The sequence below is a fragment of the Manacus candei genome, unplaced genomic scaffold, assembly GCF_025592945.1.
Source record: "Manacus candei isolate 608988 ecotype Guabito, Panama unplaced genomic scaffold, ASM2559294v1 h1tg000169l, whole genome shotgun sequence".
Lineage (NCBI taxonomy): Eukaryota > Metazoa > Chordata > Aves > Passeriformes > Pipridae > Manacus > Manacus candei.
Window position 1 is genome coordinate 208863 of NW_026138217.1, and position 26222 is coordinate 235084.

At 55.3% G+C, this 26222-nt stretch overlaps 2 protein-coding genes across 5 annotated transcripts; one reads left to right on the top strand and one right to left on the bottom strand.

Annotated features, from left to right (window-relative positions):
- The first annotated feature begins 1068 nt into the window (after positions 1 to 1068).
- Positions 1069 to 10480, top strand: LOC127463670 (protein-arginine deiminase type-1-like). Of its 4 annotated transcripts, XM_051773416.1 has the most exons (16): positions 1069 to 1197; positions 5560 to 5737; positions 5808 to 5880; positions 5995 to 6056; positions 6699 to 6816; positions 6897 to 7022; positions 7272 to 7450; positions 7524 to 7627; positions 7699 to 7810; positions 7893 to 8000; positions 8248 to 8396; positions 8515 to 8659; positions 8739 to 8832; positions 9085 to 9164; positions 9951 to 10082; positions 10158 to 10480. In XM_051773416.1, exons 1-16 carry the CDS (start codon positions 1106 to 1108, stop codon positions 10389 to 10391), a joined length of 1986 nt encoding a protein of 661 aa, XP_051629376.1. In that variant the 5' UTR covers positions 1069 to 1105; the 3' UTR covers positions 10392 to 10480. The 4 variants fall into 4 exon arrangements, with proteins under 4 accessions (XP_051629376.1, XP_051629375.1, XP_051629374.1 ...); XM_051773415.1 differs by having other exon boundaries at positions 9951 to 10480; XM_051773414.1 differs by lacking the exons at positions 9951 to 10082; positions 10158 to 10480 and having other exon boundaries at positions 9085 to 9874.
- Positions 10481 to 13480: 3000 nt separating this feature from the next.
- Positions 13481 to 25413, bottom strand: RCC2 (regulator of chromosome condensation 2). The gene is made up of 14 exons (XM_051773432.1): positions 25346 to 25413; positions 25157 to 25231; positions 22244 to 22551; positions 20632 to 20725; positions 18790 to 18933; positions 18540 to 18671; positions 18364 to 18452; positions 17963 to 18077; positions 17578 to 17744; positions 16431 to 16611; positions 16255 to 16360; positions 16090 to 16162; positions 15886 to 15963; positions 13481 to 14807 (listed from the first exon to the last, which is right to left on the bottom strand). Exons 3-14 carry the CDS (start codon positions 22547 to 22549, stop codon positions 14703 to 14705), a joined length of 1590 nt encoding a protein of 529 aa, XP_051629392.1. The 5' UTR covers positions 22550 to 22551; positions 25157 to 25231; positions 25346 to 25413; the 3' UTR covers positions 13481 to 14702.
- Between the last annotated feature and the right edge of the window lie 809 nt (positions 25414 to 26222).

The window sequence follows — 26222 nt, forward strand, 5'->3', positions numbered from 1 at the left end:
TGTGTTGGCCAAAAACCACCTCCTGCTGGGCACCCCGGCTCCCGGCGTGGAGGCAGAGCCCCCCCCTCCTCATCCAGATCATTTGACACCTTTTCAAGGAGAAAATTTCCGTCTCCTTCAGCCCGGCCGCTCTTTGTCTCTCTCCTTTCATCGCCAGCGGAGCGCGGAGTTTCCCTGTGCCTGGCACGAGGAACTGAAACCAGCCCGTGCCCCGGGCACGGCTCAGCCCTGAGCAACCTCGGGAGGTTCTGGGGCCAAACCCACTTGTTTTGGCCAATTTGCTTTCCTAGGAATGTTTTAGAGGTGTAACAGCACCTCCACTTCAAACTCCTGCCATGCAGCGAACGGTGCGGGAGGATCTGGGGAGGGGACGCTCCCAAAAGGGTCACACATCCCATGGAACACCCCTCTTTTTGTCCAAAAAGCCGCTTTCTGAGCCTATTTTCCCTGTGAAACGCTGCTGAGTTTGCCGAGCCCTGAGGAGGGATATTAAATTCTAGCGGCGCGTGACCCCGTGGGGAGGTGGCGGTGGAACAGCTGCGGGACAGCGGGCTCTCCCACGCCGAGACCAGGATTTAATTAAAACAAAGGCGATTAAACCCGCCGGGGGTCAGGCGTCCCTCAGGTGACATCCCCACCCCTCGCGGCACCCGGAGGACGGGACGAGCACCTTCAACCCTCGTCTAAAATAAGAACGAAAGGCAATTGTTCCAGTTAAACAAATGAAACCCTTCAGAGGGAGGAATCAGCCCCCCCGAGCGCTGCGCTGGCACAGCCCCAGCTCGGGTCCGGTGTCGCCCTGAATATTTCACGGCGTGGGTTTAAGGGTGACCGCTCGCATCAGCGTTTCTTTGTGCTAACGGGAAAGCGAACCCCACCCCTGGGCTTCTTAGAAGCCGCCGCTCCCCCGGGGGCGTCTCGGGGTTCGCTTCCCCCCGCACCGATTCCCGCTCCCCGGCCGGGAAGCGCGGCCGGACCCCGCGCACGCCCAGCCCGGAGGTGGGATTAAGCCGGGCTTTGGCTGATCCCCTCCCAGCGGCCAGGCTTTATAAATCCCCTCGTGCCAGCCTGCGCAGCACCCGAGGGTGCTCCTGGGGCCGCCGCGATGGCCCAGCAGCGCCGTGTCCAGCTGTCCGTCCAGCACCCCACCAGCACCGTGTGCGTGCTGGGCACGGAGCTCTCCCTGGATATCCGATGGTAAGCGCAGGGAACGTCCCGTCTGCTTTCGTAACCTCTTTTATCCCGCTGATCAACGAGTAAAAATAGCCCAGAGCGGGGAGGGGGCGATGCTGCTGCTTTCGGGGGGTGTTGCCAGGGGATACCGGGGAAGGGGATGCTCCGACTGTCGCCGCCGCAGCGGGACAGAGACCGCTCCCGGGGGAATCTTGGGCGGCAAAAAGCCCCTGTGGGAACTTTAACGCCGAGTTTCACATCCTGGCCGGGATCCACCTGAAAACTGATAAATATTTCCGTGTTTTGGAGGGATGTGGAGAGCGAAACCATCGCGGCGGGGCCGACCGGGCGTCACCTCCCGCCGCCGTTTCCTTGGCTCCAGCCCAAACAATTCGGGAGCTTTTCCAGGAGCAGATTTTGCTTTTAGTTCCCTTTAAAACCCGGCTCAGGCCGCAGCAGCTTGGGGGGGGTTATTTTCCTGAACGCCTCCAAACTCGCTGCCGAGAGCATCCCGGCCTCTCCCGCTGGCCCCGGGGTGGGTTTTCCCCTCTTCCCGAGGGATGGATCCATGTTTCCCTTCTCCCGGGTCAGGATTCGCGCTCCTGGGCCCATCGCCCGCGGCCTCTTGCGGAGTGAAACGAGCTCCAACCTGCCCAACCATCGAAGTTTTGCTTCGTTCTTAAGGGATGTGGCCGGTCAGGGCTCGTTGCCGGCGGAAATGTGAATATTTGGGATGCCCGTGGCAAAAATCCACCCCAAACAGCTCCAGGGTTGTGCTGGGATGGGATATCTCAGGATTTTTCACAGCTGGGCTTCACAGCCCAACGCTTTGGGTAAAGGAATGACATGAAGGGAAAGCGAAAATCAAAAACTGAAACGAAAATTTTTCCGATGAAATGTTGTAAATAAACCCCAAGAAATTAAATTAAAAAAAGGTAAATGTTAAAATTTCAAAATACAAAACTGAAGAAATTTGAAAGTTAACAGTAAAAAGGAAAAAATAAGATTAAAATGAAAAAATTGTCATAATCGCATTTTTTGTGGCATTTTGCAAAATTTCTTGTTACAAATATTGCAAGATTTGGGGCATTTTGGGGGGATTATTGCCATGAATTTTATGGGATTTGTTGCCATTTCCCATTAGGGGACTGGTTGCATTTTCAGCACTTCCTGCAATGGGATATCCCTGGATTTTGTGCCTATTGAGGGTTTGCTGCCACCAAGATCCCGAGGTTTGTTCCCGTTGCCTTTTCCAGGGCTCGTTGCCTCTGGCAGGACTTTCCCTAATCGCCTTTGGTGGGATTTGGTGCAATTGCCTTTTGCAGGATTGGCTGTAATCCCGTTTTGTGGGATTTGGTGCCCATTGAGGGATTTGGTGTGACTGCAGGGTCTGGGATTTGTTGCATTCTGTGTGACTTGTTGCAGGATTTGTTCCGTATTGGAGGATTTATCCCAATTTCATATCTCAGGCCTTGATAAATCTACATTTTTGGGGAGTAGTTCTTTTTTTCAGGACTTTTTGCCATTCTAAATATTGGGATTAGTTCCATATTGAAGGATTTATCACAGTTTCATATCCCAGGACTTGTTACAGTTACATTTTCTAGGATCAGCTGCATTTTCCAGGACTTTGTGCCACTCTAATTTGCAGAATTTGCTGCACTTTGAGGGATTTATCACAATTATACACTGCAGGACTCTTTGCAGTTGTGTTTTGTGAATACTCAAGGGAGAGTTTAGGAATGTAGTCAGGTCATGTGGGAAGAAAATTAGGGAGACAAAGGCACAATTTGAACTCAATCTTGCCACTTCTGTCAGGGATAACAAGAAGTGCTTCCACAAATCCATCAATAGAAAAAGGAAGGGCAAGGAAAACCTCCATGCTTGGTTGGGCAGGGAGGGAACAGAGTCAGCAAAGATGAGGAAAAGGCTGAGGTGTTTAACACCTTCCTCACACCCATCCACAAAAAGGGCTGGAAGGAGGACCTGGGATACTCCAGGGCTGTCAGCCTGAGCTCAGTGCCTGGCAAGGTCATGGAGCAGATCATCCCAAGTGCAGTCCCAGAGCACCCCCAGGATGGACAAGGGATCAGATCATCCCAAGTGCAGTCCCACAGCACCCCCAGGATGGACAAGGGATCAGACCCAGCCAGCATGGGTTCAGGAGGGGCAGGTCCCGCCTGACCAACCTGAACTCCTTTTATGACCAAGTGACCTGTCTGGTGGGTGAGGGGAAGTGTGGATGTGTCTGCCCGGACTGCAGCAAAGCCTTGGACACCATCTCCCATGGGATAATCCTGGAAAAGGCTTGGACAGGGGCACTCTGGGCTGGGTCAGGAACTGACTGAGGGCCGGGCCCGGAGAGTGGTGGGGATGGAGCTGCATCCAGTTGGGATCCATCACCAGTGGTGTCCCCAGGGATCAGTGCTGGGCCCAGTCCTGTTTAACATCTTTATTGATGATCTGGGTGAGGGGATCGAGTGTGTCATTAACAAATGTGCAGCTGACACCAACTGGGGGGTGTTGATGTGCTGGAAGGCAGGAGGGCTCTGCAGAGGGACCTGGACAGGCTGGATCCAGGGGCTGATTCCAAGGGGATGAGGTTCAAGCAGACCAAGGGCCGGGTCCTGTCCTTTGGCCACAACAAGCCCTGGCAGCTCCAGGCTGGGCCAGAGGGGCTGGAGAGCAGCCAGGCAGGAAGGGAGCTGGGAGTGGGGATGGACAGGGAGCTGAACAGGAGCCAGAGTGTGCCCAGGGGGGCAAGAGGGCCAATGGATCCTGGCCTGGCTCAGGAACAGGGTGGCAGCAGGAGCAGGGAAGGGATTGTTGGCCTGGACTCAGAGCTGGTGAGGCCACCCCTGGAGTGCTGTGTCCAGTTCTGGGCCCTCAGCTCAGGAAGGACATTGAGGGGCTGGAGCAGGGCCAGGGAAGAGCAGCCAGGCTGGGGAAGGGACTGGAGCACAAGTGCTGTGAGGAGAGGCTGAGGGAGCTGGGGGGGCTCAGCCTGGAGAAAAGGAGGCTCAGGGGAGACCTCCTGACTCTGCAACTCCCTGCCAGGAGGGGGGAGCCAGGGGGGGGTCGGGCTCTGCTCCCAGGAAGCAGCAGCAGGACAAGAGGACTGGGTCTGCAGCTGTGCCAGGGGAGGTTTGGGTTGGATATTAGGAAGGAATTTTTTCCATGGAGAGTGCTCAGCCATTGGAATGCCCAGGGAGGTTTGGAGTCCCCGTCCCTGGAGGTGTTGAAGGTGAGACTGGATGTGGCATCAGTGCCATGGGCTGGGAACCACGGCGGGGTTGGATCCAGGGTTGGGCTGGATGACCTTGGAGATCTTTTCCAACCCAGTTGATTCTGTGATTCTCTGATTTTCCAGGACTTCTTGTAATTCTCAATTGCAGGATTTGTTCCATGTTGAGGGATTTAGCCCAATTTCCCATGACAGGGCTTGTTGCAGTTGCATTTTTTAGGACTTGCTACAATTCTAAATTGCAGGATTTGTTCCATGTTGAAGAATTTATCCCAGTTTCATATCCTAGGCCTTGTTGAAGTTGCATTTTCCAGGGGTAATTGAATTTTTCAGGTCTTGTTTCCGTTCTAAATGTCAGGATTTGTTTCGTATTGAAGGATTTATCCCAATTTCTCCTCAAAGGGTCTGTGGCAGTTGCATTTCCCAGGGTTATTTGCATTTTTGAGGACTTTTTGCCCCTCTGAGTTGCAGGATTTTTTTCCATATTGAAGGATTTATCCTACTTTCATATCTCAGGACTTGTTGCCATTGCATTTTCTAGGATTAATTGCATTTTTCAGAACTTGCTGCAATTCTAAACCTCAGGATTTGTTCCATATTGAAGGGTTTATCCCAATTCATATCACAGCACTTCTTACACTTGAATTTTCCAGAATTAATTGCATTTTTGCACCACCTGTTGCTATTCCAAATGTCAGGATTTTTTCCATACTGAAAGATTGACCCCAAATTCACCCCCCAGCACTTGTTGCCATTGCGTTTTCCAGGATTAGCTGCATTTTTCAGGACTCAGTGCTGCTCTAAACTGCAGGATTTGTTCCATACTGAAGGATTTTTCCCAATTCAACACCCCAGCACTTGTTGTGCTTTCATTTTTCAGGATTCACTGCGTTTTGCACCACTTGTTGCTGCGCTAAATGTCGGGATTTCTTCCATATTGACAGATCTACCCCAAATTCATGCCCCAGCCCTCGTTGCACTTGCATTTTCCAGGGACAATCTGCCTTTCCCTCTCCTTGCCTCACAATTCCTGGCACCCCACCGGCCTCCCTGCCCACACCAGGGTTTCCCCTCACTGCCCATGACCAATATTCCAGGAATCCCCCCCGTGGGGCTCTCACTGTGCTTCCCACCCCTCCCAGCTCCGCTCCCAAGGACGCCGTGGCCTTCCACGTGCAGGGCACGGCGGGGGTGAAGCTCTACGTGGTCCACGACTCCCAGAGCACCAAACTGCCCTCCAGCGTGTGCCGCTGGCCCCTGGACACCCACGAGGTGCAGGTGGCCATGGACACCGTCAGCAAGGACGTGGGGGACGAGAAGGTGGGTGCTGGGGCTCTGGCGGGGCCGGGGGTGTGCCGGGACCGTGCCGAGCTCCTGCTCCTCCCTGCAGGTCAGGATCTCCTACTTCGGGGAGGACGGAGCAGTCCCCGTGGGCAGGGCGACCGTGTACCTCACCTGCGTGGGTAAGTGAGGGGACACCCCCAAACCGTGCCCTCCGGGGGGGTTCTGAGGAGGACACCCCCAAACCGTGCCCCTGGGGGGGTTTCCCCTCGGCCCCATGGTCCCTGTTCCCGCAGAGGTCTCCCTGGACACCGACATCAGCCGCAGCGGAGCCGTGAGCAGGACGCTGCTGGACAAGGTGGGAACAGGGAGGGGACACCCTCGGGACTGGGGGGAGGGGTGGGGGTGGTGGGTTGGTCCTGGGGGGACACCAGGTACCCCCCAAAGCTGCTCTGTCGCTGCCTCTGCAAGTGGACAAAGGAGAAAACATCACAAAGGGTCGGGGGTCGGGATCAGGAGTGGGAGAGATCCCTCCCTCCCATGGATCCTCCCAGGTGGATCCATGATCCATCCTGGCTCTCCCTGGGCTGATGGGACTCAGCTGCCTCTCCCTGGGCTTCCCCATGGAATCTCAGGGGAATCCCAGCTCTGGCCCCTGGAGCAGCTCCGGCCTCTGGAGCAGCTCCTGCCCTGCCCTGGGCTCTGCAGAGCTGTTCCTCTCACACATTCCCGTTCCTCTCCTCTCTGCACTCGATTCCATCTGCACAAGAACCTTTTCCTCCTTAGCTGTGTTATCCCAGAGGGGTTCCCACCATCCCTGCTGGGCTCAGCCTTGGCCAACGGCAGGTCCGTCCTGGAGCAGCTGGAATTGGGGGAATGGGGGAAGCTTCTGGCAGCTTCTCACAACCCACCCCCTAAACCCCCTCTGCCAAACCCTGGGACACCAACCCAGCGTGAGGGGATTGTGGTGACATCCCCACTCTGCTTTGTGTCCCCCCAGGACAAGTGGACGTGGGGTCCTGATGGACACGGGGCCATCCTGCTGGTCAACTGTGACCGCGACGATCCCAAGGCCGAGACCCCGGATAACCGGGACACGGAAATCCGCTCCTACGACGGTGCCCCCGCGCCCCAAAGAACCCCCTGTTCTCCTGTTTTTCCTCCCAATTTTCCTTCCTAACACCCTTTCCCCCCCCAGACCTGAAGGACATGTCTCAGATGGTGCTGAGGACACGAGGGCCCCGCACCATCTTTGCCACCCACCGGCTGCTCCTGCACGTGGATTTCAGCGACGCCGACAAAGTCGGAGTTTTCTATGGCGGCAGTGAGTGCCCAGCACGGGACTGGGGGCACAGACCCCCCGAATTACTGGGGTCCAGGCCAAACCCTTGCAGCAGAACAAGCCTCACTCCTGCAACACCCCCCTGTGTCCCCCGGGGGGAGGTTTATTCAATGCACAGGGGGATTTTTTCCACCACGGGGTTAAATAGGAGGTTTTGGAAGCTTTTGGGCAAAAAAAGGGTTGAAAGGCTGCAGGAAAGGGGGTGACTATTCGGGGGGCTTGTACCCACAGACAGTGTGGAGCTGGAGGAGTACAAGCACGTGCTGGGGCGCTCCAAACTCTCCTACACCGTCAAACCCAGCCGGCACCAGGAGGAAAGTGTCTTCTATGTGGAGGGACTCGCCTTCCCTGACACCAACTTCTCCGGCCGGGTGGCTTTCCATGTCACGCTGCTGGAGAGCCCTGAGAAGGTACCGCCTGTGGGGGGTTGGGAGGAGCCAGAGCAGGGGGAGCAGAGCCCAGACAGTGTGTCCCCCCTCCCAGGATCTGCTGGAGACCCCCATCTTCACCGACACCGTGGTTTTCCGCGTGGCTCCGTGGATCATGACCCCCAACACTCTGGCGCCGCTGGAGGTCTTTGTCTGCAGGTGGGTGTTGGGTGGGTGGCTGAGCCCTGTCTGGTACCAGATCAGCTCCCACATCCCGTTTTTCCTCCCAGCACGGGTGACAACGAGGGTTTTGTGGAGGCCGTGAGGGCCGTGGCTGAGAAGGCCCAGTGCCCGCTCACCGTGTGCCCGCTGGTCGAGAACCGCCAGGACCGCTGGATCCAGGTGGGTGTGGGGGGTGCTCACCCCACCCTCCACAGAGCAGCTCCGGGAGGGCTCTCCTCCACCTTCTCCATCCCTTCTCCAGGACGAGGTTGAGTTTGGCTACGTTCAAGCCCCCCACAAGACCTTCCCTGTTGTCTTTGACTCTCCCCGGGACAGGGAGCTGAAGGATTTCCCCATCAAGAGGATCCTGGTACCCAGCCCTTTCCTCCTCCCTTCCCAGCAAGGCAAAAAGCTTTGCAAACCCATAAAAAGGAGGATAAATCTATTTATTTCTTACATTTTTGGGCTGGGAAGAGCCAGCCCGGGGTGATTTGGGAGCGCTGCACTTCAGGTGCTCACAGCTTCATTTCTTCAGTTGTCACAAAAACTGCTGAGCTGGGAGGGAACCACAAGGCTCGAGCCCAATGGTTCTGATCTCCTCCCTTTTCCCCTTCCAGGGCCCTGATTTCGGCTATGTGGCCCGACAAGCTCCAGAGGGAACTACCAGCCTCGATTCCTTTGGGAATTTGGAGGTGAGCCCCCCTGTGAAGGTGCGGGGCAAGGAGTACCCCCTGGGCCGCATCCTGGTCGGGAGCAGCTTCCCCAGGTGAGACACAGGACGGAGAAAAACCCCCCAAAACGGGGTTTTCTGCCCGGTTTGAGGTTGGTTGCGGGCAGAGCATCCCCTTGGGCACCCCAGACCGTGAGTGCCCCCTCCCCTCCAGGTACGGCGGCCGGCGCATGGCGAGGGCCGTCAAGGATTTCCTCGTCGCCCAGAAGGTGCAGGCGCCCGTGGAGCTGTACTCAGACTGGCTCGTTGTCGGCCACGTGGATGAGTTCCTCAGCTTTGTCCCCGCTCCTGATAGGAAGGTAGTGGATCCCAGGGGGGGAAAAGTGTGGTTGAAACTTTATAACCCCCCCAAAAAACCCCTCCCGTCTCCCTCCGCAGGGATTCCGGCTGCTCCTGGCCAGTCCCAGTGCCTGCTACCAGCTCCTCAAGAAGAAGCAAGAGGAGGGATATGGAGAGGCTGTGATGTTCCAGGGTAAGAGGAGGGTGGAAAACGGGGGTTTATGGGCTTGTTTTCCCTTTTTCCTGCAAAATTTGATGGGGGGAAGGATGTGCCCTGAAAGCAGGGGCAGAATTGAGTGGAGTTAATGAAAAGCTGCACGGATTTGATTTCCTGGGTGGGGCTGGAGATGCCGGTGCCCCTGAAATGGGGGAGCTCCTGGATCAGCCAGCACTTCCATCCCAAATGTTCTGAGGAGGAATTCCTGCCTGGCTCTCTGTGCTGCAGGGCTGGAGGAGGTGCCCAAGCTGACGATAAACGAGATTCTGGCTGACGAAGGGCTCCGGAAATTCAATTCTTACTCCCAGGTGAGGAAGAGGAGCAGGGGGCTCCTTTCCACCCCTCCCTCCATGTCCTTCTGTCCTTCCATCCCTCTCTCCATCCCTCCACCCATCCCTTCCTCCATTGTCCACCCACCTCTCCATCCATCTCTCCATCACTGTCTCTCCATCCATCCATCCACCCATCCCTCCCTCTGTCCCTCCATCTGCCCACCCATCCCTGTGTCCACCCCTCTATTCCTTTATCCATCCACCCACCCATCCCTGTGTCCACCCCTCTATTCCTTTATCCATCCACCCACCCATCCCTGTGTCCACCCCTCTATTCCTTTATCCATCCACGCACCCATCCCTCCTTCCATCCCTCTGTTCACCTCTCCATCCCTCCATCCACCCTTCCCTTCCTTCCACTGTCTGCCCATCCCAACACCCATCCCTTTGTCCCTCCATCTCTCCATCCCTTTCCCTATCTTTATCCCTTGATGTCTCCATGCTCTTATCCCTCCACCTCTCTATCCCTTTGTTCATCTTTCCCTCCCTTTGTACCTTGATCTCTCCACCCTTTTGTCCATCTCGTTGTTCCTCCATCTCCCCCTCCCTGGTCTCTCCGTCTCCTCTATCTCTCCATGCCCTCCTATCTCCATCTCTCCATCCTTTTGTCCATCTTTGTCCCTCCATCCCTGTTTCCCTCCCTCCTTTGTCCTTCCATCTCCCCATCCCTTTGTCTCTCCTTCCCTTTGTCCCTCCATCCACCCACCCATTCCTCCCTCCTTCCATCCCACTCTCCATTCCGCTCCTCCCTCTGTCCCTCAGCGCTGCATCAGCTGGAACAGGGATGTGCTGAAGCGGGCGCTGGGCCTGGCCGAGCCGGACATCGTGGACATCCCGCAGCTCTTCCGCCAGAACGAGCTCTCCGGCGACGCCGACGCCTTCTTCCCGGACATGGTAACCACCACCCCCCCCGGCCCTGCCCTGCCCCCCAGGGGTTTGGGGTGGCCAACCCGCTGTCTGTCCCCGCAGGTGAACATGCTGGTGCTGGGCAGGCACCTGGGCATCCCCAAGCCCTTCGGGCCCGTGGTGGGCGGGCAGTGCTGCCTGGAGCAGCGCGTGCGGGAGCTGCTCGAGCCCCTGGGCCTCACCTGCACCTTCATCGACGACTATTTCTCCTACCACGTCCGGCTTGGGGAGGTCCATTGTGGCACCAACGTCCGCAGGAAGCCCTTTGCCTTCAAGTGGTGGAACATGAAGCCCTGAAGTGGCTTCGGCACCAACCCTCCTCCTCCTCCTCCTCCAATCCCACCCTCACCCCTGCAAGTGCCTTCAGTGTTCAAATTAAAAACAGGCTGTGGCTCCTTCAGAGTTTGCTGGGGGATAATTTCTGGGGATCGTGGCTCTCCCAGCACAGGAATTAACGTTCAACTGGTTAAACTGGGAGGGGAAATAGTGGTGAGTGGGGTTGCAGAGTCCCTGTCCTGCTGCGAGTGACAAAATGCACATGGGCATGTCCCACAGGCACAGATCACCATGGAATCATGGAACAGTTTGGGTTGGGAGGGACCTTAAAGCTCATCCCATCCCACACCCTGCCATGGGCAGGGACACCTTCCACCAGCCCAGGTTGCTCCAAGGCCCATCCAACCTGGCCTTGGACACTTGCAGGGCTGGGGCAGCCACAGCTTCTCTGGGCACCCTGTGCCAGGGCCTCCTCCCCCTCCAGGGAAGGATTCCTTCCCAGTATCCCATCTATCCCTGCCCTCTGGCAGTGGGAAGCCATTCCCTTGTCCTGTCCCTCTCCAGCTCTCCTGGAGTCCCTTTAGGCTCTGGAAGGGGGTCCAAGGTCTCCCTGGACCCTTCTCTTCTCCAGGCTGAACAACCCCAGCTCTCCCAGCCTTTCCCCATCTCAGAGCTGCTCCATCCCTCTGATCCCCTTGGTGCCTCCTCTGGACTCTCTCCAGTTGCTCCACGTCCTCCCTGTGCTGTTCCCAGGGCTGGAGCAGCTCTGCAGGGGGGTCCAGAGGGGACAGAGGGGCAGAATCCCCCCCTGCCATGGGATCAGCCCCAGCCATGGGAAGGTTTCTGGGATGGGACATGCCCAGCCCAGGAGCAGAGCCCGACCCCCCCCCGGTTCCCCCCTCCTGTCAGGGAGTTGCAGAGCCAGAAGGTCCCCCCTGAGCCTCCTTTTCTCCAGGCTGAGCCCCCCCAGCTCCCTCAGCCGCTCCTGCTGCTCCAGCCCCTTCCCAGCTCCCTTCCCTTCCCTGCACACGCTCCAGCCCCTCCGGGTCCTCCTTGTCCGGAGGGTCCCGGCGGTGCCCCCGGGGCTGGAGGTGCCCCGGCCGTGCCCAGCACAGGGACGGGCCCTGCCCTGTTCCTGTGCCCCCCCTGGGCCGGGCCCAGCCCGGGGCCATCGGCCTCTCGCCCCCCCGGGCACACCCGGGTCGTGTCCAGCGCTGCCACCGGCACCCCCAGGGCTTTCCCGGCTTTCCAGCCTGGAGCGTTCCAGGGGTTTGTCCTGACCCAGGTTCAGGACCCGGCACTTGGCCCTGTTGACGCTCCCCCTTGTCCCCGGATTCAGCCTGTCCCGACCCCTCTGCAGAGCTCCTGCCCTCCGGCACATCCACATCCCTGGATTGGGGTTGGCCGGGAACTTCCTGAGGGTGCGGGGAGGGGACACGCGGACAGCGGGGATGCTCAGGGATGCTCAGGGATGCTCAGGGATGCACAGGGATGCTCAGGGATGCTCAGGGATGGGGATGCTCAGGGATGGGGATGCTCAGGGATGCTCAGGGATGCTCGGGGATGCTCAGGGATGGGGATGCTCAGGGATGCTCAGGGATGCACAGGGATGCTTGGGGATGCTCAGGGATGCACAGGGATGCTCAGGGATGCGGATGTTCAGGGATGCTCAGGGATGGGGATGCTCAGGGGTGCTCAGGGATGCTCAGGGATGCACAGGGATGCTTGGGGATGCTCAGGGATGCACAGGGATGCTCAGGGATGCTCAGGGATGCACAGGGATGCTCAGGGATGCACAGGGATGCTCAGGGATGCTCAGGGATGCTCGGGGATGCTCAGGGATGGCCAGCAGGAGCTGTTCCCACGAGCCTCCGGATGCACCATCCAACCAACCCCTCACCCACCCACGGAATCCATCCCTGCCTGAGGCCAAGTGGATGTTGAGGGTTAGAGAATTCCAGAGGTGGATCCACAGCCCTTCCCTTGTCCACGATGGAGTCACCCCCCCCCCACCAAGGAACTCCCACACATTCCAGAGTTCCCACCCTGCGGAATGTCGAAGGGGCAAACTGGAACAGGAATATTTGGGATGGAGGCTGGAGCCACCTGATGGCAGGGATTGGGGTTCTCAAGTGGAGGAAAAAGCAGCAACTGCTCGTGGGGCCTTTGGGAGAAGGGAAGGAAATGGGAAAATCCCAAATGGAATGGTAAATTTCAAGTTTTAAGTAAAAAGCGACTATTTAAAAAAAGTATATTGAAAGTAAATTTTTAAAAATTAAAAAATAGGAAGTAAAAATGAAAAAAATTGAAAGTAAATGGTAAAAATAAAAAAATTCAAAATGTTAAAAATGAAAAAATACTAAAAATAAAGATGAAAATTCAAAAATTGAAATTAAAAATTGAGATAAAAATAAAGTTTAAAAATAAAAAAGTCAAAAGTAGAATGTAAAAAAGGAACAAATTAAAAATTACAGGAATTAAAAAATAAAATTAAATAGAAACATTACAATGAAAAATAGAAAATAAAAAATAAGTTAAAAGAATTAAAAAAGAGAAATTAGAGTTAAAATGAAAAAACTAGGATAAATTAAAACCTAAAAGCAAAAATAGAAATGAAAAATTTAGAAGTAGCAATCAAATTTGAACTAAAAATGAAAACATCAAAGCAAAGTAAAATAAAAATAGAACTTAAAATAAAATTTAAAAGTAAGACAGAAAAATGCCAGTAATTTTAAAAATGTAAAAATAAAAACAAGGATAAAAATAGATATAATTAGAACTTAAAAATTTAAAAATTGAAATTAGTTTTTTTGAAATTAAAATTTCAAAAATTAAATTTTAAATTCTTAAAATTAAAAAATTAGGACTTAAAAATTAAAAATAGAAATTCAAAAATTAAAAAATTAGACTTTCAAAATGAACAATTTGAAATTTTAGAATTTAAACAGGAGGGCTTAAAAAAATTAATAAATCAATATTTCAAAATTATAAAATGAAGATTTTAAAACTGAAAAAAATTGAGATTTGGAACCTAAAAGTTGAGAAGGGAAGAGATGAACGAGGAGCCCGAGGGGGGTGGAGGGGCCGGCGCGGGGGGACACGAGACAGCCTTGATTGAAACATTTACTCCAAGAAATATAAAACCCCCGAGCCCATCCCGGCCCCCCCGGCCTCTCTGCTCAGGATCTTCCCGGATCCTCCCGCTTCCAGAGCATTCCAGGGGCTGGAAAGCCTCGGCTGGCAGCAATGACCCCAAATGAGGCTTTTGTAGGGGGTAAAAGTGGGGGTTTGGAGATTCCCCCCCCCCATTTTATCAGGGCTGCGGCATCCGCTGGTGCCACAACCCCCCCGATCCTAAATATTGCTAAAAAAGCGGAATATTGGCCTTTCCTGCCCAGCTGCTCTCCCTGGCCTGGATATTTCCTTTCTAACACCCCCCAAAACAACCACCCGATCCCCAAAAATGACCAAAAACCCCTTTGTTTTACTGCAAACTCCCTGCCTGGGTGCGAGCATGGCCCGCAGCATCCAGCAGGAGAGTGGAAGGACCTAAAAACCGTGGAATAATTCCAAAGAAAGCCTAAAACTTTGCAAAATTGAAATAAAATGAGACTGGAAATGACCGAAGGCAGAGCTGGGCTCTGCTCCAAAAGGCACCTCGTTTCTCCAGCACAGTGCACGGCAGGGGAGGAGGGAATTCCGGCTGGTCCCAGGCAAAATCAGGAGCAAGAAGTAAAGGAAATTCAGAATTCCAAGGAAAAAAATCCTTCAGGACTCCCCTCTTCATCCCTGAGATCTCCCTGTGACAGAGGGGAGGGGAGCCCCGGAATGATGCTGGGAATGGGGTTGGCCCTGGCGGGAGGGGTGGTGATATCCGAGTCCTGGATCCCTCCGGATGCTGGAGGGCTGTGTGTGGGATATCCCAAAAATTATAGCACCTAAAGTAGGGAAAACAGGCAAAAAAATGGGAATCCTGGGGCCAAAGGAGGCGTTGGCAGCTGCTCTTTAAGGATCCTGAAGCCCTGAAGGGATCCCGAGCCGGGATCAGATCCCCAGTTTGATCCTGAGCCCGCAGCCGGGGATAGTTGTGGCCGGGAAAATGGGAAACAATAAAAAAAAGGATGCAGAAAAATACAAATAAAATACAAATAATTAAAAACAAGACCCTACAAAACCAAGCCTGGATGTGCCAAAAGATCCTGCTACGGTCGGGAACTCAAAAAGCCGGGGGGGGAGTGGAAATAACCCCCCCCAAGGTTTTGGGAATGGGAGAACAAGGAATGAGAATGGCAGCGGGGTGGGAAAAGCGGGACTGGGGGGTCTGGGGGTCCCTCAGATGGTGCGGGGGTTGTACTCGGGGAGCTTCCGCAGCTTCTCCTTCTCCGCATCCGATTCATCCCGGGCGATGACCAGGGAGTGGGCATAGCCCATGGCCACCTGGAAAAGGGACAGGGACACTGAGACACAGCCCAGGGACACCTGGAAAAGGGACAGGGACACTGAGACACAGCCCAGGGACACCTGGAAAAGGGACAGGGGACACTGAGACACAGCCCAGGGACACCTGGAAAATGGACACAGGGCCCATGAACACCTGGAAAGGGGACAAGGGACACAGAGGAATGGGGTCACTTGGAAAGGGACAGGGGACACTGAGACACAGCCCAGGGCCACTGGGGGAGGGACAGGGGACACTGAGGAAGGAGGCCCATGGACACCTGGAGGACCCCACACCCCCCTCCAGCACCCCACAGGTGTGATGAGCTGGGCACGGCCTCAACCACTGTAATCATTTAAAGGTTTATTTAAAGGGGAGGGGTCTCCATGCACCTCCTGTTCAGTACCCCATGGGTGTGATGAGCTGTGCACGGCCTCAGACAGCACATTTATTTACAAGAAGGGCTCTACACCCCCCCCTCCAGCATCCCATGGGTGTGCTGAGCTGTGCACGGTCTCAGCTGCCCCATTTATTTAAAGGGAGGGCCCCTTGTGTCCTCTTACAACCCATGGGTGTGATGAGCTGTGCACAGCCTCAGCTGCCCCATTTATTGAAGGGGGGGTCCCACCACGCTGTCTCCAGCACCCCATGGGTGTCCTGAGCTGTGCACGGCCTCAGACACCACATTTATTTACAATATTTATTTCGAGGGAGTCCTCCTCGTGTCCTCCCTTCAGACCCCCACAGGTGTGCTGAGCTGTGCACGGCCTCAGCCACCAGATCTATTGAAGAGCGGGGTCCATGCACATTCTGCTCAGCCTCCCATGGGTGTGATGAGCTGTGCACGGCCTCAGCTGCCCCATTCATATAAAGGGAGGGCCCCTTGTGATCTCTGGCAGCCCATGGGTGTGATGAGCTGTGAACAGCCTCAGCCCCACATTTATTTCAGAAGAGGGCTCTTTGTGCCCTCCCTCCAAGAGCCCTTGGGTGTGATGAGCTGTGCGCGGCCTCAGCTGCCCCATCCATTGGAGGGGGTCCCCGTGCCCTCCCCCAGCCCCCTGTGGGGTGCCCCCTCACCTGCTCCGTGTAGATTCCATCCAGGGTCTTCACCTCCTGCGCAGCTGTCGAGGATTTGGGCTTGTGGTCTCCGTACCCCTGCCAAGAGCATCCCACGGAAAGGGGCAGAGTCAACGTGGGCATTGGAAGCAGTCAGTCCCTCCCACTGCCTGGGGGGGTTCTGGGGTATCCCTGGGCTGGGGGTCCCCAGGAAACCCTCCTTACCAGCTCCCCAAAGGTGGGGGAGGGCCCCCAGCTGATGGTGCTCTCGTCGGCCGCCACGATGATGCTGCTCTTCCTGCAGAGGGGGCGAGGCAGGGTGAGCCCCTGAGCCCTCCCACCACCCCAAAACCCACGGAACGGGAACGTTTCATCGGAGCTCGGACTCACCCACAGGCCAGGCTGCGGATTTTCCAGCCGCAGAGGTCCTGCACGGCCTTGGGGTACATGGTGGACTCCCGGGAGGTGTTGGTGGCCCCCCAAAAGAACAAGCCACCTGCAACATTGCCCGTCAGGCTACGGCCCCCTGAGCACTCCCAACCCCCCCGAGCCCCGGGAATGCCGACCTGTCTCGCTGACGGCGAAGGAGCAGGTGTATCCCGCGTAGATCTGGGCGGCTCCACGGCCCGGGAAGTCAAAGAGCTTCACCAGCCGCGGCACCATCTCGTCCTTCTGCTCCGCGTGGCCCAGGCGCCCATAACCCCCAAAGCCCCAGGAGAAAACACGTTTCTGGGAGTCCAGGACGAGCTGGGGGTGCAAAAACATCGTCCCCCAGCGTCAGCAGCTGAGACCCGAGCAGCTCAGTGCAGGGAAAGGCACAGCAGGGGCAACAAATGGCATGGATTTATCCTCATGGAATCACAGAATCCCAGGCTGGTTTGCATTGGTAGGAAAAGCTGGAAAGTCCCTCTTGTTCCACTCCCTGCCATGGGCAGGGACACCTCCCACTACCCCAGGCTGCTCTAAGCCCCATCCAACCTGGTCTGGGACACTTCCAGGGATGGGGCAGCCACAGCTTCTCTGGGCACCCTGGAAGTCCCAAACCCTAAAGAAATGCTGCAAATATTTATCCTTATCCACAGGTTGCAAATCTGCATCCTTAAATAGAGGCTGCAAGGATTTATCCCTAAATTCCTGCTTCAAGCCTTAGATGCAGAGTTCAAATCTTTATCCTTAAATGCAGACTGCAAGAGTTTATCCCTAAATTCCTGCTGCAAATCTTCATTCTTAAATGCAGACTGAAAGGATTCATCCCTAAATTCCTGCTTCAAGCCTTAGATGCACACTGCAAATCATCCTTAAATGCAGGCTGCAAGGATTTATCTCTAAATTCCTGCTTCAGTCCTTAAATGCACACTGCAAAGATTTATCCTTAAATGCACACTGCAAAGATTTATCCTTAAATTCCTGAATTCCCGCTTTAACCCTTAAACATAGGTTGCAAAATCTTCATCCTTAGATGCAGGCTGCAAGGATTCATCCCTAAATTCCTGCTTCAAGCCTTAGATGCACACTGCAAATCATCCTTAAATAAAGGCCACAAGAATTTATCCTTAAATTCCTACTTCAAGCCTTAGGTGCAGGCTGCAAGGATTTATCCCTAAATTCCCGCCGCAAATCCCCCTCCTCAGACGCCCCCTGCACATCTTTCCCCGCCGTACCCGCTGTGACCCCTGGCAGTGCCCCCCCCGTGCTGGGGGCACAGCTCCTCACCGTGTGGTTGGCTCCACAGGCCACGTCCCGCACCACCACGTTGGGGACGGGCAGGATCTGCCCATCTTTGGTCTTCTCGATGAAGATGCCGACGCGCCGCGGCACCAGCTCGCAGTCGTACTCGATGCGCTGCGCCCGGGCAATGAACTTCCCGTCGGAATTGTGCCCTGCGGAGCAACGCCGGCCTAAAAACGGGATCTCTCCCCTTCCCACACCCCGTTATTCCCATCAGAACCCCCCCTCTCCTCACGCAAACCCCGAGTTCCAGCCCCCGCGGTTTTCATGGAGCGTTCCGGGGCCTCACACGGGAAATCGGGGCGGGAAGTTTTGCCCCTTTTCCCAATCCCCTGGAATTGGAGCGGATCACCCCAAAACAGCCCCGTACCCAGCTGCCCGTACTCAGGGCACCCAAAGGAGTAGAGGTTTCCTTTGCAATCCATGATCATGCTGAACTCAGCTCCACAGGCCAGTTTGGTGATGGGCTGCCCGTTGTACATGATCTGTGGGAAAAGTGGGGGAAAGAAAGGGTTAAAAAAACACAGAAAAAAGGCAGAACGCTGAATTTCCCAGAGGAAACCCCAAAATCCTCCAATCTGGTGTTTTAAATATTTAATTTCAAGAATTCTTGCTTTTATTTTCCCACTGCAGCCGGAAACAAATCCCGTAATGTTCTTGTATCCCAAGAGGGTTTGGGCTTTGTTAGGGCATTTTTTTAATGGAAAACCCACCAAACTGCTGTTTTTTCACCCAAACCCATGTGGAGAAGCAGGGGAGGAGAGGCCATACCTGGGTAGGGCTGGGCACGGCGTCTGTCTGGTTCCCCAACCCCAACTGCCCCATTTTATTCTCCCCGAACGCGAACACGGAGCCGCTCTCTGCAACAGAAAACCAGCAATGTCTGGGGGCAAAACCAGGCGATTTCAAGCAATTTGCCCCGAGTGCCAAGCTTTTCCCCCCAGTACCTGTGAGTGCCAGGGTGTGGTTGCGCCCGCAGGCTGCCAACACGATGGATTCTCCCCCCAAAACCTCGATGAGCTTCGGGGCCTCCACGCGCTTCGTGTCCCCGTGACCCAGCTGCCCTTTTTCATTGCGACCTGAGCCAAAATCACCATTTTGAGCAGCCTAAAATTGTTCTTTTTAGCAAAGGATGGAGCTTCCTGGTATCCCAAGGGTTTCTTTGGGATGTATCCGGTTTTTTTTCCTGCCACTCACCCCAGCTCCAGAGCTTGCCCTCGGAGGTGATGAGCAGGCTGTGGGCGGCGCAGGGCCCAGACACGACGCTCCGCACCTGAATTCCTGAGAGACACCCGTACCTGTGCGGCCCCCACAAGTTCTGGCCCAGGTTCCTGTAGGCAACTGGGGGCCAAAAATTAATTAGAAGAGGGGGTTAATTAATGAGGACACTAAGCAAATGGAAAGGCATCAAAATAGGCAGAGAAATTGGGTGTGAAGGCGTTAAGAACGAGCGGCGCGTTCCTTCCGCTCTGCAGGAGGGTCAGTGCACACCAAGGCCTGCCCCCAAATTCAGATGTGCAACTGTGACTGCTCCCCTCAACAATTAACTAATCAATCAACTAACTAGTCAAATCAATTAATTAATACCACATAAAAATAGGGAGGAAAAATTGGTTATAAGTGCATAAAAAATTAGCAGTGTGTTCACTTTGCTCTGCAGGAGATTCAGCACACGTCAAATTCTGACCCAAACTAAGATGTGCAGTTGTGACTCCTCTCCTTAATTAAGTAATGAATTAATTGATTAATTCCACATAGAAATAGTAGGAAAAATGGAATATAGGTGCATTAAAAATTTAGCCCACACATTCATTTCACTTTGCTTCGTGGGAGATCAGTTGCACCCCAAATTCTGCCCCACACTAAGATCTACAACTGTGACTTCTCCCTTCAATTAGTTAATCAATCAATTAATTAATTAATACCCCTAAAATTAAGAAAAAAAGTTATAGAATTAATTAATTAAAGAAAAATTAGTCACAAATACATAAAAAATTGAGCAGTGGGTTCACTTTGCTTTGCAGGAGATTTAGTGCACCCCAAGTTCTGGCCCAGATTAAGAGATGCAACTTTCACTCCTTCCCCCCAGTTAATGAATGCTTTTTAAAAACAAATAAATTAATTATTAAAATCAATTCAATATAAACATATAAAAAGAGGCAGAAAATTAACTAAATCTAAGTGCAAAAATAAGCAGCATCTTAATCCAGTGCACCCCAAATTGTGGCCCAGATTAAACTGTGCAGCTGTGATTCTTCCCCCACTTAATTAATAAAATTAATTAAAGATTAATGTGTAAAAATTAAGCAAATGAACGAAACATAAATACATCAAAAATAAGCAGTGCAGTAATTTTTGCTTTGCAGGAGTTCCAGCACACCCAAAGTTCCAACCCAGATTGTGCTACACAACTGCAAATGAACCCCCTCCAAAATGATTCATTAATTAAAACTTTAATTAAATATTTATGCATAAAGAAGAGCAGAAAAATTAATTAAAATATAAATACATTTTAAAAAGCAGGTGTATATTTTGCTTTGGAGTATATGGGGCACCATCCCAAGTTCTGGCCCAGTTTATGCTCTGCAACTATAATAAAGAACCCTCCTAAAATATTAATTAATAAAAATATTAATTACATGTAAAAGCATTAAAAATAAGCAGGGAAAATTAATTAAAGGCAGAACAAATAAGCCATGCCTTTATTCTGCTTTGCAGAACTGGGGCATCCTGCACCCCCAGTTCCACCCCAGATTAGTGTATACAAGCATAAAAGAAATCCCACCAAAAAGGGTCATTAATTAAAACATTAATTAAATATTAGTGCATAAAAATAAGCAGAAAAACCAATTAATATATAAAATCATCCAAACTAATCCAGGTGTTTGTTTTGCTTTGCAGGAGACCCAGCACACCCCAAACTCCAGATTATGATCCACAACTGTTTTAACCCCCCAAATATTAATTCATCACAAATGAACTATAAATGAATACCAATTAAGCAAAGCACTGTTAATTAGGCAGTTGTGAGCCCCTCACCCTGCTGCTTAGGCACTTCTTTGCGGCCGATCAAGTCCCAGTTGGTGGCCCCGAAAATGAGGAGCTGCCCCCGGCTCTTGGAGCCCTCGAGCTTCTGTGGGGACAGGGGACACTGGAGACAGGGGAATGTAGGGAATGTGGGGACAGGGGCAATGTCAGGGACAGGGGGACACTGGGGACAGGGGAATGTAGGGAATGTGGGGACAGGGGACAACATCAGGGACAGGGGGACACTGGGGACAACATCAGGGACAGGGGGACATTGGGGATGGGGGGATGTAGGGAGTGTGGGGACATGGGACAACATCAGGGACACTGGGGGCACTGGGGACAGTGGGGGAGAGGGAGATGTAGGGAATGTGGGGACACCAAGGATGGGGAGAATGCGGGGGACATGGACAGCAGAGATGGGGGGGACATGGGAGGATGTGGAGAACACTAGGGACATCGGGGATGTGGGGGACATGGGACATTGGGGGACAGCAGGAATGTGGAAGACATGGGTGGGCACGGGAACATCGTGAATGTGGGGGCATGGGACGTCAGGAGACATTGGGGATGTGAGGACACCAGGAATAAGGAGGATGTGGGGGACATGAGGGACAGTAGGGACGTGGGGACGTCAGGGACATGGGGTACACAGGACATTGAGGATGGGGGGGACATGGGAACATTGGGGACGTGGGGGACATAAGGGACATTGGGGGACATGGGGGACAGAGGGGATGTAGGGGACATGGGAGGACATGGAAGACATTTGGTATGTGGGGGGATATGGGGGACATCAGGGATGTAGAGGACATGGGGGACATGGGGGACAGTAGGGATGTGGAGGACATGGGGGACATGGGGCATCTAGGGGACATTGGGGTTGTGGGGGACATGGGGGACATCTGGGACATGGGGGGTGTGGGTGACATGGGATGTCTGGGACATGGGGAATGTGGGTGACATCAGGGATGTGGGAGACCTGGGGGACATGGAGGACACGGGGGCAGCAGGGACGGGGGTGGAACGAGGGGGACTTTAAGGGGTGCAGGGAGGGCACAGGAGGGGTCTGGGGGAGGCACAAGGGGGGGCAATAGGGATGTAAGGGGGGATGCAGGGGGGTGTAGAGGGGCGTATAGGGGGTGCAAGGGGGTGTAAGGAGGGTGCAGAGGGGTGTTAAGGGGATGCAGGGGAGTGTTGAGGGGATGTAGAGCGATGCAGGGGGGTGTGAAGGGCGTGCAGGGGGTGCACTAAGGACGCAGGGAGGACAGACAAAAGGGGGGTGCAACAGGGCACAGGGGGATGCAGGTGGAGGCACAAATAGGGGGTGCAACAGGGGTACTGGGGGGCTGCAGGGCACGTAAAGGGGGTGCAGGGGGTGCAGTAAGGGCACAGAGGAGTTAAGGGGAGTGCAAAGGGGGTGCAGTAAGGGCACAGGGGAGTCACAGGGGGTGCAAAGGGCATGCGGGGGGTGCAATAGGGAGTTACGGGGGAGGCACAAAGAGGGGTTGCTGTAGGGCACAGGGGGGTGCAGGTGGAGGCACAGATTGGGGGTGCGACAGGGGTGTAACGGGGGTACAAAGGGACCGCGGGGGTGCCCCCCTCCCTCCCCGCCCCGGCTCACGATGCGCTCCTTGCTGTGCTCGGGCTCGCAGATCACCACGCTCTGCCCGCGGGCCCCTCCGCCCGCGCCGGGCCCCGCCGCGGCCCCGCCGGGCCTGCCGGGCCTGCGGGCCCCGGGGCTGCCGTCCCGCGGCCGCCGCTCCCGGGGCGCCTCGTCCTCGCTGCTGCCGCCGCTGCTGCCGCCGCCGCCGGGCCGGGGCCGCCGCCGGGCCCCGCCGCCTCCCCCGGGCCGCCGCCGCCCGCCCGGGCCCGGCCCCGCGCCGGGAGCCGCGTCCCACGGCGGCCCCGCCGCCTTCCTGCGGGGCATCGCTGGGGGGGACACAGCGGTACGGCACGGGGACATGGGGACAGGGGGGGACAGGGGGACACGGGGGGACAGGGGGACACAGCGGTACGGCACGGGGACATGGGGACACCGGGACATGGGGGGACAGGGGGAACACAGCGGTACGGCATCGGGACATGGGGACAGGGGGGGACAGGGGGACACAGCGGTACGGCATCGGGACATGGGGACACCGGGGGACAGGGGGACAGGGGGGACATTGGGGGGACAGCGGTACGGCACAGGGACATGGGGACACCGGGACACGGGGACATGGGGACACCGGGGGACAGGGGGGACACAGCGGTACGGCACGGGGGACATGGGGACGGGGGGGACACGGCGGTACCGCACCGGCACATGGGGACACCGGGACACGGGGGGGACATTGGGGGGACATTGTGGGGACACAGCGGTACGGCATCGGGACCCCGGGACACCGGGACACGAGGTGAGGGGCACACAGCCGTGTGACACCCACCGGGACACCGGGACACGGGACGTGGGGGGGGCACAGGGACACACGGGTTGTGGGGGGCATGGGGGGACACGGGATGGGGGATAGAGGGGGGACACAGGCGGGGACACGGGGAGAGGGGGGACCCACAGCCGGGGGGACATGGGGGCTTACGGGAAAGGGGGGGGAGATGCCCAGACGGGGGGACACGAGAGGGGGGAGAGGGGACCCCCAGGAGGGATGCGGGGACAGGGCCGGGAGGACAAGGGGAGGGATGGGGCGACAAGGGGAGTGGGGAGAGGGGCGACACTGGCGGGGACACGGGTTGGGGGGGACAGGGGTCACCCACAGTGGGGGGGATACGGGGAAAGGGGGGGAGCCCACAGTGGGGGGGATACGGGGAAAGGGGGGGAGCCCACAGTGGGGGGGATACGGGAGGGATCCGGGTGGAGGGGGGGGATCCCCAGTCGAAGGGGACAGAGGGGAGGGACAGAGGGGACAAGGGAAAGGGGGGGGGGAGCGGAGGGACCCAGGGGAGGTCACGGGAGGGACACGGGGGGAAACAGGGAGAGGGACCCCCCAAGGTGGGGGGGATCGAGGAGGGAGAGGGGGGCTCGGGGAAATGGGACCGCCGGGCTGGGTCACGAGGGGAACACGGGGGGAGAGAGAGCGGAGAGACCCCCGGGGGCGGGACACGGGGGGACACGGGGGAGGGGGGAGAGCGGGGAGGGCGGGGGGGACACAGGAGAGGAGAGGGGGGACCCCTGGAGAGGGAACACGGTGGGGGAAAAGGGGGGGACAGGGGGGAGGGGGAAGAGGGGGAGATGTGGGACGGGGAGAGATGGGGGGGACACGGGATGGGGGAAAGGGGAGACCCCCCCTCCGGGCCCAGCTGTTCTGGGAAGGGGGGGATGTTTGGAAAGGGGGGAAAGGAGGGGTGCAATGAGGGGTGCAAGGGGGGACTGCAAATGGAGGGGTGTGAAGGGGGGTCCAAAGGGGAGTTGGAAAAGAGGTTTGGAAAGGAGGGATTGGAAAGCGGGGGGGTGCAAAGGGAGTATTGGAAGGGGGGATAGAAAGGAGAGTGGAAATGAGGGGTGAAAGGGGGGGGGCTGGAAAAGGGGGCTTGGAAAGGGGGGGTGGAAATGGGAGGCTGGAAAGGGGGGTGCAAATAGAGGGGTTGGAAAGGGGGATATTGGAAAGAGGGGGGGCAAGGGAGGGTGGGTGCAAGGGGGAGATGGAAAAGGGGCTTGGAGAGGGGGGGCCAGGAAAGGGGGATGCAAGGAGGGGTTGGAAATAGGGGGTGCAAAGGGGGGGTTGAAAAGGGGGATATTGGAAAGGGGGGGCTTCAAAGGAGGGACTGAAATGGGGAGGTGGAAACGGGGGTTCTGGGGGGGTCCGAAGGGGGGTATTGGAAAGGGGGGGTTTCAAAGGGGGTGTGTGGAATGGGCGGGTTGTAGAGGGACGATTTGGGAAGGGGAGGTGGCGGGGGGGGGGGGGGGGGTACCAAAGTGGAGGGTACAAAGAGGAGGGGGGTGAGGGGGAGCCGAGGGGGTGGAGAGCGGGGAGACTTTGCAATGGAGGGGGCAAAGGGGGGGTGCAAAGGAGGGGGCTCGGGGGTCCCGAGGGGGGTCGAAGGGGGGGTGCAAAGGAGGGGGCTCGGGGGTCCCGAGGGGGGTCCCGAAGGGGATCCGCGGCAGGAAATGGGCCCGGAGACAAAGCGCCCCCCCAAAGGGAAGGGGGAGAGCGGGACACGGGGGGTGGGCGGGTTTGAGCCCCCCCTCCTCCTCCCCCCGAACCCCCCCCCAGCTCCTCTCGGGGCTCCCCCGCCCCCTCCATTCGCTATTTGGGGGGTGGGGGGGGTGGGTTTATCTTTTATAGCGCCGCGATGAAATTTGGGGAGGGGGCACAACCCCCCCCTTGGGGTCTCCCCCCCCTCCATCCCTCTGCCTCCTCACCCCCCCAGCCCTGAGCCTTTTAATCCCCGTTTCCCTGGAACAATGGGATCTCTGTCTCCCCCATCGCACCACGTGGATCCGCCTTTTTTTTTTTTTTAATCTTTTTAAGCCCCCCCCATCCCTTTCCCCCCCCCTCCTCCTCCCCCCGAGCCCCCTTTTGACCCCCCCATTCCAAACCTGATTTTAGGGCGAAAGGTGCAGCATAAAGAAAGCAACAACTCGGGGCCTTTGCACTATTTTTGGTGGTGGTTCCTGTTGCAGGAAAAAAAAAAAAAAAAGGTAATTTTTTTGTCTCGTTTTTTTTTTCTTCTCTCGCTTTTTTTTTTTTCCCCCTCTTCCCCTTTTCCTCCCTGAAATCCCACCCACCAGATCCACTTAAAATGTAAATATGAGCCTCCCGAACAAATGGGACAATACAAAACAGAAACACATGGATGGGCAGGAAAAGGGGAAAAAAAAAAGAGGAAAAAAAAAATTATCCATCCTGTGTTGGAGAGGAAGAGGCTGCGAAGTCCAGCTCCATCTTTAGGGCTGGAAGACTCCGGGAGAGCAAAGAATTCCTGGAAGGGATTCCCCTCCTGCGTCCTTTGGTGCTGAGGGGGAATTTTTGGGGATGGGAGATGAATGAACTGTGGAATTTGGGGAATTTTGGAAAAGGGAAATGCACTCGCTGGCCTTGTTGGAAAGAGGGGTTGGATTTTTTTTGGTGGAGGAAAAATAAGTGTATCGTGGTTATTGGAAAGGAGGTTTTCCCCAGGAAATCAATGCCCGTAATGCCAAGGATTTTTTCCCCCTAAAAATGTAAATGCACATGTTACAAAGGGCTTTTTCCCCCAAATTAAACGCACCTATTGAAAAAGGGATTCCCCCCAAAAAATAAATGCAGATATTGATTTTCTCCCTCAAATAAATTAACTTACTACCTCTATTGCAAAATGGATTTCCCCCCAAAATAAATGCCCGTATTGCCAAGGATTCTTTTTCCCTTAAAAATGTAAATGTACATATTACAAAGGGGTTTCCCCCCCCCCCAAAATTAAATGCACATATTAAAAAAGGGACTCTCCACCCCCCCCAAAATTAAATATATATATTGCAAAGCGGTTTTTCCCCCCCAAAATTAAATGCACATATTAAAAAAGGGATTTCCCCCCCCCCAATTAAATATATATATTAATATATATTATATATTATAATATAATATTATAAATATCCCCCCCCAAAATTAAATGTAAATATCATG

Excerpts from the sequence above, each read along its gene's own strand:
- LOC127463670 (XM_051773414.1), top strand. The coding sequence starts at position 1,106 with ATGGCCCAGCAGCGCCGTGTCCAGCTGTCCGTCCAGCACCCCACCAGC. Across the intron at positions 5,738-5,807 it reads AGGACGTGGGGGACGAGAAG|GTCAGGATCTCCTACTTCGG; the intron begins GTGGGTGCTGGG and ends TCCTCCCTGCAG. Across the intron at positions 6,817-6,896 it reads GGAAATCCGCTCCTACGACG|ACCTGAAGGACATGTCTCAG; the intron begins GTGCCCCCGCGC and ends TTCCCCCCCCAG.
- RCC2 (XM_051773432.1), bottom strand. The coding sequence starts at position 22,549 with ATGCCCCGCAGGAAGGCGGCGGGGCCGCCGTGGGACGCGGCTCCCGGC. Across the intron at positions 18,934-20,631 it reads AGAAGTGCCTAAGCAGCAGG|TTGCCTACAGGAACCTGGGC; the intron begins GTGAGGGGCTCA and ends TTTGGCCCCCAG. Across the intron at positions 16,361-16,430 it reads CTTCGCCGTCAGCGAGACAG|GTGGCTTGTTCTTTTGGGGG; the intron begins GTCGGCATTCCC and ends GCAATGTTGCAG.